General features: G+C 42.7%; 1 protein-coding gene across 8 annotated transcripts in view; it reads right to left on the bottom strand.

Moving 5' to 3' along the window:
* utrn (utrophin) overlaps window positions 1-14280 on the bottom strand; it is a 630893-nt gene that overhangs the window by 409125 nt on the left and 207488 nt on the right. For 6 of the 8 annotated variants that reach the window (XM_078556557.1, XM_078556553.1, XM_078556555.1 and 3 more), the window contains 3 exons: window positions 11084-11245; window positions 3713-3841; window positions 1590-1763 (listed from right to left, as the gene is read on the bottom strand). In XM_078556557.1, the coding sequence (XP_078412683.1) occupies window positions 1590-1763; window positions 3713-3841; window positions 11084-11245 (465 nt within the window). Of the gene's footprint in view, window positions 1-1589; window positions 1764-2092; window positions 2116-3712; window positions 3842-11083; window positions 11246-14280 lie in introns of those variants that run through there. The other 2 variants (XM_078556558.1, XM_078556560.1) reach the window with 2 other exon arrangements.

Here is a 14280-nt window from a genome sequence, read left to right as displayed (position 1 = left end):
ACAAAATGAACAGCTAAGCAAATTAACAAGAGACAACATAATAGGTGTGCAAGTTATGAGATTAACCCTATCTTTTGCTATGAAGATAGTTTTAAGAATACTGCCAGTTTGACTAAATTGGCAGCACTCCCATCGCCAAGGCAGAGGTTGTGGGTTTAAGCCCCAACCCACGACTTCAGCATTTAATCCAGGTTGCTGCTGTAGTCAAATAAAGGGAGTACTGCAAAAAAACAAAGGTGTCACCTTAGGAATGAAATGTTGCACCAAAGGTCCCAATTATCTATTCAGGTGGACGTAAAAGATCCCTTAGCACTTATCTAAGAGGAGCAGGGAACTCTCCTGGTGTCTTGGTCTCTAATCTCAATCAAAGTCAACAAAAACAGAATAACTGGGCATTTGGAATTTGCTGGATCTTGCCATGTGCCACTGAGCTGTGCATTTTGCCTACAACTCCTTTATTAGTCAAGGTATAGAATATAAGAACAGAGGAGTTACGCTGAAACTGTATAAAATGCTAATTAGGCTGCAGCTAGAGTCAGCCATACAGTTCTGGTCTTCACACAGAAAGGATGTGATCGCACAAGAGAGGGTGCAAAGGTGATTTATGAAAATGTTGCCAGGAAAGGAAAACTTTAGCTATGAGGAAAGACTGGATAGCCTAGGGTTGTTTTCTTTGGGACAGAGGAGTCTAACGGGAGTTTTAATTGTTGTCTATAAAATTGAAAGGCCTAGATAAAGCGGATAAGAAGGGCCTAGTTCCAGTAGCAGAGGGGTAAATAATCAGTAACTGGTATAAGGCTTAGAGCTGAGTTGAAGAGAACATTTTTCACCCTTGGGGCGGCGAGGGTCCGGAACTCACTGCCTGAAAAGGTGGTACAGACAGAAACCTTGAAATCATTTTTTAAAAATGCTTCAATATGCACTTGAAATGTTCTAACCTACAGGGCTACAGGCCAGGAGCTGAAAAGTGATGTTATGTTGGATAGCTCTTCCTCAGCCAGCACTAATAAGATGGACCAAATGGTCTCCTTCAGTGCCCTAAATTTTCTGCTCCTGTTTCTATAAAGCAAGTGTAATTCAAAAGTACATATTTCGATGGAGAGCATGAAGTAGTCATGAAAGACTCAGTTTGTGTAGAACAGCTGACTCTCAAGAGTGGATTGAAACAATTACATCAAAGTTTCAGTTGTTCTCCTCTCCAAACCTTTCCACTTCTCTTTAGGATACTCCTTAAAACTTAACTATTTAATCAAGTTCTTTGTCAGCAATCATGATGTCCTCTTCATTTGGCTCAATGTCAATGTTTGTCTCAATGTGCTCCCATGAAATACCTTGGGACATTTTACTAAGATGAAAGCTATATAAATGCAAATTTGTTGTTGCCCCTCAACCATCTCCCACCATTTGAAGCTTCTCACTTATTATTGTGCCTTTTTTCTAGCCAGATCCCACGGTTAAGGGGTGGATAAGTGGTGTACATAGTTGCACTGTACCTCAACAGGCCTGATGATATTTTCCCATTTTGTACAGTAACAGACTTGATGGGCTAAACGGCCTATTTCTGCTCCATAATATTTCTTGACCCTTACCATACAATTATCCAATTGGGGCTGTATTTCTTCAGGCTCTACACTCCTCATGTCCAACACGTACAGTTCTGCTTTAACACTATCCAACACACGTTTACAATCCAGCATACGCTGCTCAAAATTTGCTGGTTTCTGGAAAAGCTGGAACTTTGTTGACACTTCTCGAAGTTTCCTCTGTCAATGATACAAAATGTTAAAATAGTAAAGGCTCATGTGCTGAATATCTCACACTTTGCTAGTTTACATGAAAGTATATACAGCAATCTAAAAAAAGCACAGAGAGAAGAAATCAGCAAATTGAGGTGTCTGCAAATTAACAGGGTGGTGGATTTAAACTATATATGAAGCTTCATGGCACATACTTATGCAGCCCATAACAACCAAAAGCTTTATAAACCTAGATTTAGAAGATAATTATAATATTGAGAATGTGCAATGTACACAAAAGCACACACACATATAAAGGCAAAGACAAACAAGAATAAAATGAAAACCCAAACTACCAGTTAGAGTCCTCAGTGCAGCAAAGCCCTATAGAAAAAGATATAGGGAGACAGAAATACACACAAGTAAGAAACAGATTATAGAAATATTAGTAGCTGAAAATGTCAACATTTATACAAACCAGCACCGTAAAACATAGATACTTATTTCAACTTAGAGCCAAACCACAAATGTTTCACAATTAGAATCCCAATCTTCAATTTGAATCAATTGAAATTCTAGGATAGAGACAGCATTGCCCTGGTGACTCAATGTGTAGAAGATTAATAAAATTGAGCAAGACCGAAGGGAGACAAAATTAAGAGTTAAATTAAATAGTTGCTTAGTAGTACAGATCTTAAGTATTGTTGAACTAAAGAGACATGCTGTCAAGGTTTTTTGTCTTGCACTCATCAGGATAGAATCGCAATACCAGATCTCAACGGGAACAACAACTAATACTGCATGGGAAGAGGGTGCTGATTGGTGGGCAAGTGGACTCTGGTTGGTAGAGGTGTTACCACAGAGATTGCACCAGGAAAGTTAACTGCCACGGTTTAAGCAAGCTCCGAATGATTTTCTCTACTGTTAGGGTATGTGAGAAAATGAGCAATGGTCACACTGGCCCAAATTAATCCAAAACAGCAGAGTCCTTATATAACAAATATATATATACAAGCAGAGATCTGCAAAACATTTGCAGTCAAATTAGCATACTTACCAATTTCATCACCCATCCATTACTCCTATGCCATTCGCTCCTCCCATGCCAACCCCATCCCAAGCCATTCCATACTTCCCACGGCACTCTGCTGATGCCATTCCCCTCCCTCCCACTCATCCCAAGCTACACCCCATACTTCCCACGGCACTCTGCTGATGCCATTCCCCTCCCTCCCACTCATCCCATGCTACCCCATCCTTCCCATGCCAGCCCCCGCCATACACTTCTCACGTCATCCCATCCTTCCTATCCCCTCCGTCCCATGCCATTCCATTCTTCCCATGCCATCCCCTCCGCCATTCCATCCCACCCCCATCGGCCTATGCATTCTCCCCAGCTCCCATGCCGTAACCCCTTCCATGCCCCTCAAATCCCCCAGCATGCTGCCTCTCCCCCAACCCCCATTGTGTCTCGCACCTCTCTCCCTCCCATGCCTTGTGCACACCTCTTCCATCCCATGCTATTTCCTCTGCCCCACCCACCGATGCCATTCCCCAAACCCAGTCTGTCCAGCCAGGGCAACCTTGTTGTTGGGCTACTCTTACCTTCTGCATTTCTTTTTCTTCACCAATGCCACCCCCCAACAACTCACTCTGCCACCACCACCATCACCAATCGTTGGCAGCCACATGTGTGTCACATACTTCAATTCTTCGCACGCCACATATTTCATGTGCCAGGTTCCACCCGCCAAAACAATCCTCCAGTCAATCAACAGACAAAACTGTTTCATTGTGAATTACATGAATCTTGGAATTACTAGAACAGCTTCTGAATTGCAAATTTGATTCAATCCACATTTGAGAATTTTAAATGTAAAATGTTGCTCAAGGCCTGCACAAATGCATAATTTGTTTCAAATATTCCAAAACACAGCATTCAATGTCACTCAATCTTCAGTCAAATCCACTCATACCTGAAGCAAATCCAATTGAGTGCCACCGCGAGAATAGGGCTTGTTATCTAATAAAGGTAGGGTCCCCACATTTTTCATCTTCATCTCCTCCAAGCTGGTTTCATGGGCTGCAATATCTGTTTTAATTTTCTATTAATAATATACAAAGGAAGTCACATTGTGAGCCACCTTACAGAAAGCCATCAGGACAATATTTCACTCTTTAAATCACAAGCATCTAATAGCATACTTTCAAGTTATGACACAAGCCTACTGCCAGGGATAGAGCTGGCAACCACATGCTTTCTTGTCAATTTTAGGTTTGTATTCAAATTGAGATCCAGGATGCAGATTTAACAATAAAGCACAATGATTAAAAATGTTTTAGATTGTTCTGTATTGCCATTTACAATAAAAACATTTGTCATCGATTTGATGTTTATTTTTTTTCTAAAACCTAGCAAAGAATGGTAACATGGGTGTAACATGGGACATGAGTGTAACATGGGAGTGGCACTATTGATTAAAGATGGCATTACAGTACTGGAGAGAGAGGAAGTTCCAGAGGGGCCAAAAACAGAATCGCTCTGCCTAGAGGTAAGGTATGAAAAAGATGCAATGACATTGATAAATGTAGTATATAGACTACAAACTAATGGAAGGGATGTAAAGAAACAAATTTGCAAAGAAATTACAGAGAGGCGCAAGGATTATACAGTAATTATAATGGGGGACTTCAATTATCCAAATATAGACTATGATAGGAATAGCGCAAAGGGGCAAGAGGGGAAAGAGTTCCTGGAATGTGTTCAAGATAATTTTCTGCAGAAGTATATTTCTGGTCTGACAAGAGGTCAGGCACTGTTAGGCCTGGTTCTGGGGAATGAGTTGGCCCAAGTGGATCAAATATCAGTGGGAGAGCATTTAGGGGACAGTGGCCATTGCATCATAAGGCTTAGATTGGCTGTGGAAAAGGGCAAGGCACAATCCAGAGCAGGGAGAATTATGTGGGGGAAAGCCAACTTGGATGGGATGAGAATGCATCTGAGTCGAGTGAATTGGGATCAAACGACGGTGGTTGAGCAATGGGCCACCTTCAAAGAAAAATTATTGCAGACAACGTTAAGGTATATTTCCTTGAAGGGAAAAGTTGGACAAATAAATCCAGAGTGCCCTGGAGGACCAGAGAGGTAGAAGCGAAGGTGAAAAGGAAGAAGTGCGCATACGACAGATGTCAGGTAGAAAATACAATGGAGAGTCAGGCCGAATATAGAAGGGCCAGCGGGCAGGTGAAAAAGCTAATAAGAAAAACAAGGAGAGAGCATGAAAAGAGGCTGGCAGCTAACATTAAAGGGAATCCCAGGGTCTTGTGTAAGCGTATAAATAACCAAAGGGTGCTAAATGAGAGTAGGGCTGATTAGGGATAAAAAAGGGGGCTTGCACGTGGAGGCAGGAGAAATTGCGGGGGTAATAAACAAATACTTTACATCTTTCTTTACAAAGGAAGATGATACTACCCAGGCCGAGGTGAGAGAGGAGGTAACTGGTACACTAGAAGAATTTACAATTGAAAGGAGGAGGTATTAGAAAGGCTATCTTTACTTAAAATTGATAAGGTACCAGGACCGGATGAGATGTATCCAAGGGTACTGAGGGAAGAAAGAGTGAAAATTGCAGAGGCACTAGTGATAATCTTCCAGTCTTCCTTAGAAACAGGGAAGGTGCCAGAGGACTGGAGAATTATGAATGTTGCACCCTTGTTCAAAAAGGGGTGCAAGGATAAAGCTGGCAACTACAGGCCAGTAAGTTTGACTTCAGTGGCAGGGAAACTTCTGGAAACTATTGTTTGGGATAAAATCAATAATCACTTAGACAAGTGCAGGATAATTAAGGAAATCCAGCATGGATTCATTAAGGGAAAATCACATTTAACTAACTTGGAGTTTTTTGAGGAGGTAACAGAGAAGGTTGATAAGGGAAACACTGTTGATGAGGTGTATATGGATTTTCAAAAGGCATTTGATACAGTGCCACACAACAGACTTGTGAGCGAAATTCTAGGTCATGGAATAAAAGGCAAAGTAAGCACTTAGATAAGAAATTGGCTGAGTGACAGAAAACCGAGAGTAGTGATAAATGGTTACTTTTCAGATTGGAGGGAGGTTTATCATGGGGTGCCCCAGGGGTCAGCGTTGGGACCCTTGCTCTTCCTGATATACAGTAATAACCTAGACTGTTGTGTGCAGGGCATGATTTCAAACTTTGCAGATGATACGAAGATTGGAAACGTTGTCAACTGTGATGAGGATAGTCTTGAACTTCAAAAGGACATAGACATGTTGGTGGATTGGGCAGACAAGTGGCAGATGAAGTTCAATGTAGAGAAATGTGAGGTGATTCATTTTGGCAGGAAGAATATGGGCAGTATAAAATAATGGGAGAGGATTTAAAGGAGGTGCAAGAACAGACGGACCTCAGTGTATACGTATATAAGTCATTGAAGATGGCAGGGCATGTTGAGAGAGCAGTTAATAAAGCATAGAGTATCTTAGGCTTTATTAATATGGGCATTGAGTACAAGAGGGTCATGTAGAACTTGCATAAGGCACTAGTTAGGCCTCATCTGCGTCCAGTTCTGGGCGCCATACTTGAGGAAGGATGTGAAGGCATTGGAGAGAGTACAGAGGAGATTCACACAAATTATTCCAGGGATAAAGAACTGTAGCTATGAGGATAGACTGGAGAGGTTGGGTCAGTTTTCCTTCGAGAAAAGAAGGCTGAGAGGAGACTTGATAGAGATATTCAAGATCCTGGGGGGAATGGGCAAGGTAAATAGTGAGAAACTGTTCCCACTCAAGAGAGCATCAAAGACTAGAGGGCACAGATTCAAAATAATTGGCAAAAGATGTAAAAGTGAGATGAGCAATTTTTTTTTCACCAAGAGGGCAGTTGGAGTCTGGAATGAACTCCCTGAGAGGGTGGTGGAGGCAGGTTCAATTGAGGTATTCAAAGGGAATTGGATTGCTACCTGAAAAGAGAGAATGTGTGAGATTACAGGATAAGGCAGGGGAGTGGGACGAAGTAGAATGCTCTTTTAGAGAGCCAGTGCAAACTCAATGGACTTAATGGCCTCCTTCTGCACTGTAGAGTTTCTGTAATTTCTCTAACTGGATCAAAGCTGAGGAACCTGATGGTTGGTGTTCCAGAGAGTCACCCTGTTGAATTCCCTTGTTCAATATTGGTGGCTAGAACCACAACTTGAGATCTGGAATATTGCAGTTAAAATCACTAATCATAAGCTTGGGTGGTACAAGCGTTCACCTGGACACTAAGATGGTCAATAACCTGAACTTCCTTCAGACAAACAGAAGAATTCTTTTAAAAGTGCTGATCGCTTTTTTTGTGACCAATTGAGTTCTGATCAAGGATGTTGATAGTGAGAAATTAGACAATGGTAACACTACTGAATGTTATGGGGAGGTGGTTAGACACTCTTATTCAAGATGATTATTTCCTGGCATTTTTTGGCACAGACATTACTTGCTACTCACCAGCAAAAGCTGATTATTGTCCAAGCCTTACTGCACGTGAGCATGGAATGCTTCATTATTCGAGGAATTTTCAGCATGGAGCTGAACACTACAATATCAGTAAACAATACTTCTTCGGACTTTAAGGTGGGGGGTGGGGAGAAGGCCATTGACAAAACAGCTGAAGATGCTGTTGTAAAATAAATATACAATAGAGGAGGTGTTGTAGCAAAAGGGTGAAACTGTCTTCAGAAGGCTGGATCAAAAGAACTATTAATTCACACTTCATGGCTGAAGCAAAAGGAAGACTAATTGCTGTGGACCTGCATTACTGAGCCTCATCAAAGACAATATGAACATATAAATTAGGAGCAGGAGTGGGCCATTAGGCTCCTAGAACCTGTGCCGCCATTCAATAAGGTCATGGCTGATTTGATTATGGCCTCAACTCCACAGTCCGCCCACCCCCGATAACCTTTGACTCCCTTGTCCGTCAAGAATCTACCTAGCTCTGCCTTAAAAATATACAATGAGCCTGCCTCCATCGCTCTCTGGGGAAGAGAGTTCCAAAGGTTCATGTCCCTCAAAGAAAACATTTCTTCTCATCTCTATCTTAAATGAGAGACCCCCTATTTTTAAACCATGTCCCCTAGTTCCAGTCTCTCCCAAAAGGGGGAACATCCTTTCGGCATCCACCCTGTCAAATCCCCTCAAGATCTTCTATGCTTCAGTAAGATCACCTCTCAATCTTCCAAACTCCAAAAGATACAGGCCCAGCCTGTCCAACCTTTTCTCATAAGTTTGAACTCCCCTTCCCAGGTATCAGTCAAGTGAATCCTCTCTGATGTGTTTCTAATGCATTTATATACTTTCCCAATAGATGGAGAGTGCTAATCTATTCCTCAGCTGTATTTGAAGAATGCTACAGTTGACAAGCAACCATTCCAAATGTGACAAACATGGCGATGAGTTTCTACTTGCGCCAGATAGGCAGCTTGCTAAGAAAATTTTTACCCTGCAAAAACTGAACAGGGAAAAGTCCCATCCCAAGTACAGATGTCCTTTTTTTTGATGAACAAAAAATAATTGAAGCACAGCATAACCAACCAAGATGAAGTGAACAAGGATCTATCCGTAGCCCAATCCTATGAACCAACTACATGTTGTTGCTTAGCGACATCATCCAAAACGCATGCTCAGACAACATCCAACATTATTTCACCACCCCTCTCAACCATCTTTGGTTTGTCACGATGCTTGTCCAACAGTCAACAACAACTTATATTTATATATCACTTTTAACATAATGAAACATCCAAGGTGCTTCACAGGAGCATTATAAAACAAGACATGGCACCAAGCCACATGATGAGATATTAGGTCAGATGACCAAAGCTTAGTCAAAGAGTTATGGTATAAGGAGAAGGATCTGAATAAGAGTCATACAGACTCAAAACATCAACACTGTTTCTCTCTCCACAGATGCTGTCAGGTCTGCTGAGTTTTTCCAGCATTTTCTGTTTTTGTTTCAGATTTCCAGCATCCACAGTATTTTGCTTTTATCTTATGTTCTAAGGAGTGTCTAAAAGGAGGAAAGTATGGTAGAGAGGCAGGGAGATTTAGAGAGGAGGCTCCAGAGTTTGCGGCCTAGGCAACTGTAGGCAGAGCCACCAATTATAATTGGGAATGCCCAAGAGGCCAGAATTGGGAGAGCATAGATATCTCAGAGGGTTGTGGGGTTGTAGAAGATTACAGAAATAGGGAGGGGCAAGACCATGGAAGGATTTGAAAAGGTGAAGTTTAAAATCAAGATAAGGCTGGACTGAAAACCAATTAGATCAGTGAGCACGCAGATGATAGGGGAATGGAACATTGTGCAAGTTAAGACACAGGCAGCACAATTTTGGAAGTATCCTCATTAAACAACATTTGCTTGCATTTATAAAGCATCATTAATGTGAAAACTAAGATGCTTCACGGAGGCACGATTAGAAATAAAATACACAGGAAGTCAAAGACAATATTAAAACAAGTGATAAAAAGCTTGGTCAGGGAGACTGAGAGCTTCGTGGAAAGCAGGTTTCTGGAAGTGGTCTCCCCGCAGCCTAAAAATGTGCAGGTAGAGAGGAAACGGGTGACTACCAGAAGGACAAGGAGGATCAGGCATGCAGGGCAGGGTTCCTTTCGGTGTATCTCACCCAGAACCACAATTCCGTTCTGAATACTGGTGACAGTAATGGTCACACAAGGGAGTGCAGGCAGGGCCAAGTTCACGACACCAGGGTAGCTCAGTTGCACAGGGGGGCGGAGAAGAGGAGAAAATAAATATTGATAGGGGATTTGATGATGAAGGGAACAGACAGGCAGTTCTACAACCGCATACATGACTCCAAGGTGGTAGAGCCAAGGGTGCCACTGAAGAGCTACATGACATTCTGAAGGGGGGAAGGTGAACAGCCAGATATCAACACAAATGATATCAGCAGAAAAAGGGATGAAGCCATGCAGACAAAGTTTATGGAGCTAGGAGATTGAAAAAACAAAACCTCCAAGGTAGTAATGTCCATATTACACCCACTGCCACATGCGAGTGAGTGCTGAAATAGGAAGGTAGACTTGATGAATACATAGCTACTGCAGGGCGCGCTTTGGAATCCTGAAACATTGAGAGTGTGCTTCTGGGGAAGGTGGGCCCTGTACAAGCCGGACAGGTTGCACTTCAACAGGTTTGGGTCAATATCCTCGCAGGCGGTTTTGCTAGTGCTGTTGGGAGGCTTTAAACCAGCTTGGCAAAGGAACCTCAGAGGAGATTTAAGTGAGAGAAGAAAAGTTGGAAATGGAAGGCAGAAAATTAATATGTATGTTTGGAAGGCAGAGGAAAAAAGGCCAGAAAATAGACAAGGAAGCTTGGCAGTACTAAATAATTATAAACTTCACTACAAGAAGTCTAGGGAATAAGGCAGATGAGCTGAAAACACAGGTTGACACAATGGAGTCTGATATGATAGCTACTACTAAGACATGGCTGAAAGAAATAGTAGTTCAACATTTCTGGTTACAGGGCTTTCAGATGGGAAAGTGAGACCATGAAAAATAATTGGAAAATAAAATGAAAGAAATACATTAAGGAAATATACAAATACATAAAGAGCAAGTGGATAACTGAAGAAAAATATAGATAATCAAAGACAGTCACCATGGATTTGTTAAGGGAAGGTCATGTCTGGCTGACATGATTACACTTTTTGAGGAGGTAACAAGGAGGGTCGATGTGGGTAGAGCATTTACTGATGTCTATATGGGATTTAGCAAGTCTTTTGATAATGTTCCACATAGCAGGCTGGTTACAAAAGTAAAAGCCCATGGGATCCAAGAGTAAGTGACAAGTTAGCTCCAAAACTGGCTCAGAGGCAGGGAGCAAAGGGTTGATGGGTGTTTATGAGACCAGAAGGTTATTTCCATTGGGGTTCCACAAGGTTCAGTGCCAGCTACCTTGCTTTTTGAGAGGTAAGTGGCTTCAAGGAGAAATTTTCTTCTTCCAGAGGTATGGATCTGGAACTCACTGCCTGAAAGGGTTATAGGGGCAGAACCGTTCATATCATTTAAAAAGTCCTTGGATATGCATTTTAAGGTGCTGTTGCCTACAAGGCTACTGAACAAAATCTGGAATGTGGGATTAGGCAGTGCGGCTTTATTGGCCGGATAATGCTCCTTAACACGCCTTGGGATATTCTACTATATTTATATAGTGACTCTAATGTAAATTGTTGTTGTTGGGTCGTCCAGAAAATGCCATAGGGTGGGTGGGGTGGTGGCAAATTCTTTCATTAATTATGCACATTAAAAGATGCATTTCTGTAACCTGAGCTTCCTGCGGCATCTGCAAGGCATCTATGCGGTCTGTTAGATACAAGGTTAACTGTTTATCTAGTAGTCCAAGTGACTCCTGGAGATCATGCATTCGCTGTTCATTTTCTTGAGACATTTGTAAATGTTGCTCCAGTGAGATCTGCTTGCTCACAGCCTATAAAAACAAACAAAAGAGGTCTAGTGACAATCAATTACAAGGAAGCCATATTCAACGCACAAGTTGGAAAATCTCCCAGGATATTGCTTACAATCCCAGCACAAAGGACTGAGATACAGAGCGGGAGGTTTTCAGTCTGAAGCCCATCTACCTGATGAGTGATGGCTACTACATCACATGAAACTGACTTAAATCAGGATTAGGAATCACAGGGCAGAAGTGTTGCGCTAGAAAGAGGGTGAACAGGCCAGCTTCTGACTTCATAGGATTAAAAATATCTTCTTAAAAACACCCAAAATAATTTTTAGAATACAAACAAAGGGATAAAACGTAACATGTTTCGAAAAGATTGTGGGAATCAGACGTGTTTGTAGAGTAGTATGGTTAGCATAGGCTAAAATTGGGATCGGCTGGTCTATGGTTTTTTTTATTCTTTCATAGGATACGGGCATCGCTTGCTGGACCAGCATTTTTTGCCCATCCCTGATTGCCTTTGAGAAGGTGGTGGTGAGCTTGTAACAGCAGGATAGATAAAGGGGAACCACTGATGTAATATAATTGGATTTCCAAAAGGCGTTCGATAAGGTACCGCACATAAGGTGACTCAATAAGATAAGAGCCTATGGTGTTGGGGGTAGTATATTAGCATAATTAGAGGATTGGCTAACTAATAGACGACAGAGAGTCAGGATAAGGGGGGCATTTTCAGGATGGCAACCTGTAACTAGTGGAGTGCCACGAGGATCACTGCTAGGGCCTCAATTATTTACAATATATATTAATGACTTAGATGAGGGGAGTGAATGTACTATTGCCAAGATTGCAGATGACACAAAAATAGGTGGGAAGGCAAGTGGTGAGGATGACATAAGGAGTCTACAGAGGGATATAGACAGGTTCAGTGAGTGGGCAAAAACTTAGCAGGTGAAATATAATGTGGGTAAGTGTGAGGTTATGCACTTTGGCAGGAAGGATAGAGGAGCTGAATATTATTTAAATGGAGAAAGACTGCAGAAGGCTGCTGCACAGAGGGATTTGGGAGTCCTTGTGCATGAATCACAAAAAGCTAACAAACAAGTTCAACAGATGATAGGGAAGGCAAATGGAATGTTGGCCTTTATTTCAAAGAAAATGGAGTATAATAATAGGGAAGCCTTGCTAAAACTATACAAGGCACTGGTTAGACCACACCTAGAATATTGTGAACAATTTTGGTCCCATTATCTAAGGAAAGATATACTGGCATTGGGTGCAGTCCATAGAAGGTTCACTAGGTTGATCCCGGCTATGGAGGGGTTTTCTTATGAGGAGAGGTCAAGTAGGTTGGGCCTGTACTCATTGGAGTTTAGAAGAATGAGGGGCGACCTTATTTTTTTTTAAATTCATTCATGGGATATGGGCCTCACTGGCTGGGCCAGCATTTATTACCCATCCCTAGTTGCCCCTTAGAAGGTGGTGGTGAGCTGCATTCTTGAACTGCTGCAGTCCATGTGGTGTAGGTACACCCACAGTGCTGTTAGGAAGAGAGTTCCAGGATTTTGACCCAGTGACAGTGAAGGAATGGCGGTATATTTCTAAGTCCGGATGGTGAGTGACTTGGAGGGGAACGTCTAGGTGGTGGTTTTCCCATCTATCTGCTGCCCTTGTCCTTCTAGATGGTAGCGGTCGTGGGTTTGGAAGGTGCTGTCGAAGGAGCCTTGGTGAATTCCTGCAGTGCATCTTGTAGATGGTACACACTGCTACTGTGCGTCAGTGGTAGAGAGAGTGAATATTTGTGGATGTGGTGCCAATCAAGCAGGCTACTTTGTCCTGGATAATGTCAAGTTTCTTGAGAGTTATAGGAGCTGCACTCATCCAGGCAAATGGGGAGTATTCCATCACACTCCTGACTTGTGCCTTTTGATGGTGGACAGGCTTTGGGGAGTCAGGAGGTGGGTTACTTGTCGTACGATTCCTAGCCTCTGACCTGCTCTTGTAGCCACTGTATTTATATGGCTAGTCCAGTTCAGTTTCTGGTCAATGGTTACCCCCAGGATATTGATAGTGGAGGATTCAGTGATGGTAATGCCATTGAACGTCAAGGAACGTTGGTTGGATTCTCTCTTGTTGGAGATGGTCATTGCCTGACACTTGTGTGACACGAATGTTACTTGCCACTTGTCAGCCCAAGCCTGGGTATTGTCCAGGTCTTGCTGCATTTGGACACGGACTGCTCCAGTATCTGAGGAGTCACGAATGGTGCTGTACGTTGTGCAATCATCAGTGAACATCCCCACTTCTGACCTTATGATGGAAGGAAGGTCATTGATGAAGCAGCTGAAGATGGTTGGGCCGAGGACACTACCCTGAGGAACTCCTGCAGTGATGTTCTGGAGCTGAGATGACTGACTCCCAACAACCACAGCCGTCTTCCTTTGTGCTAGGTATGACCCCAACCAGCGGAGAGGTTTCCCCTCGATTCCCATTGACTCCAGTTTTGCTAGGGCTCCTAGATGCCACACTCTGTCAAATGCTGACTTGATGTCAAAGGCAGTAACTCTCACCTCACCTTGGGAGGTCAGCTCTTTGGTCCATGTTTGAACCAAGGCGATAGTGAGGTCAGGAGCCGAGTGGCCCTGGCAGAGCCCAAACTGGCGTCAGTAAGCAGGTTATTGCTAAGCAAGTGCCACTTGATAGCGCTGTTGATGACCCCTTCCATTACTTTATTGATGATGGAGAGTCAACTGATGGGCGGTAATTGGCCTCGTTGGATTTGTCCTGCTTTTTGTTTACAGGACATACCTGGGCAATTTCCCACATAGCCGGGTAGATGCCAGTGTTGGTAGCTGTTCTGAAACAGCTTAGCTAAGGGCGCGGCAAGGTCTGGAGCACAAGTCTTCAGCAATACTGCTGGAATATTGTCAGGGTCTATAGCCTTTGCAGTATCTAGTGCCAGTATATTGAAATATATAAGATTCTTAGAGGGCTTGACAGCGTAGACGCTGAGAGATTGTTTCCCCTTGTGGGAGAGTCTAGGATCAAAGGGCATAATC

The sequence above is a fragment of the Cetorhinus maximus genome, chromosome 14 (assembly GCF_964194155.1).
Source record: "Cetorhinus maximus chromosome 14, sCetMax3.hap1.1, whole genome shotgun sequence".
NCBI classification, from domain to species: Eukaryota; Metazoa; Chordata; class Chondrichthyes; order Lamniformes; family Cetorhinidae; genus Cetorhinus; species Cetorhinus maximus.
This window is presented reverse-complemented; position numbering and strand designations above follow the sequence as displayed.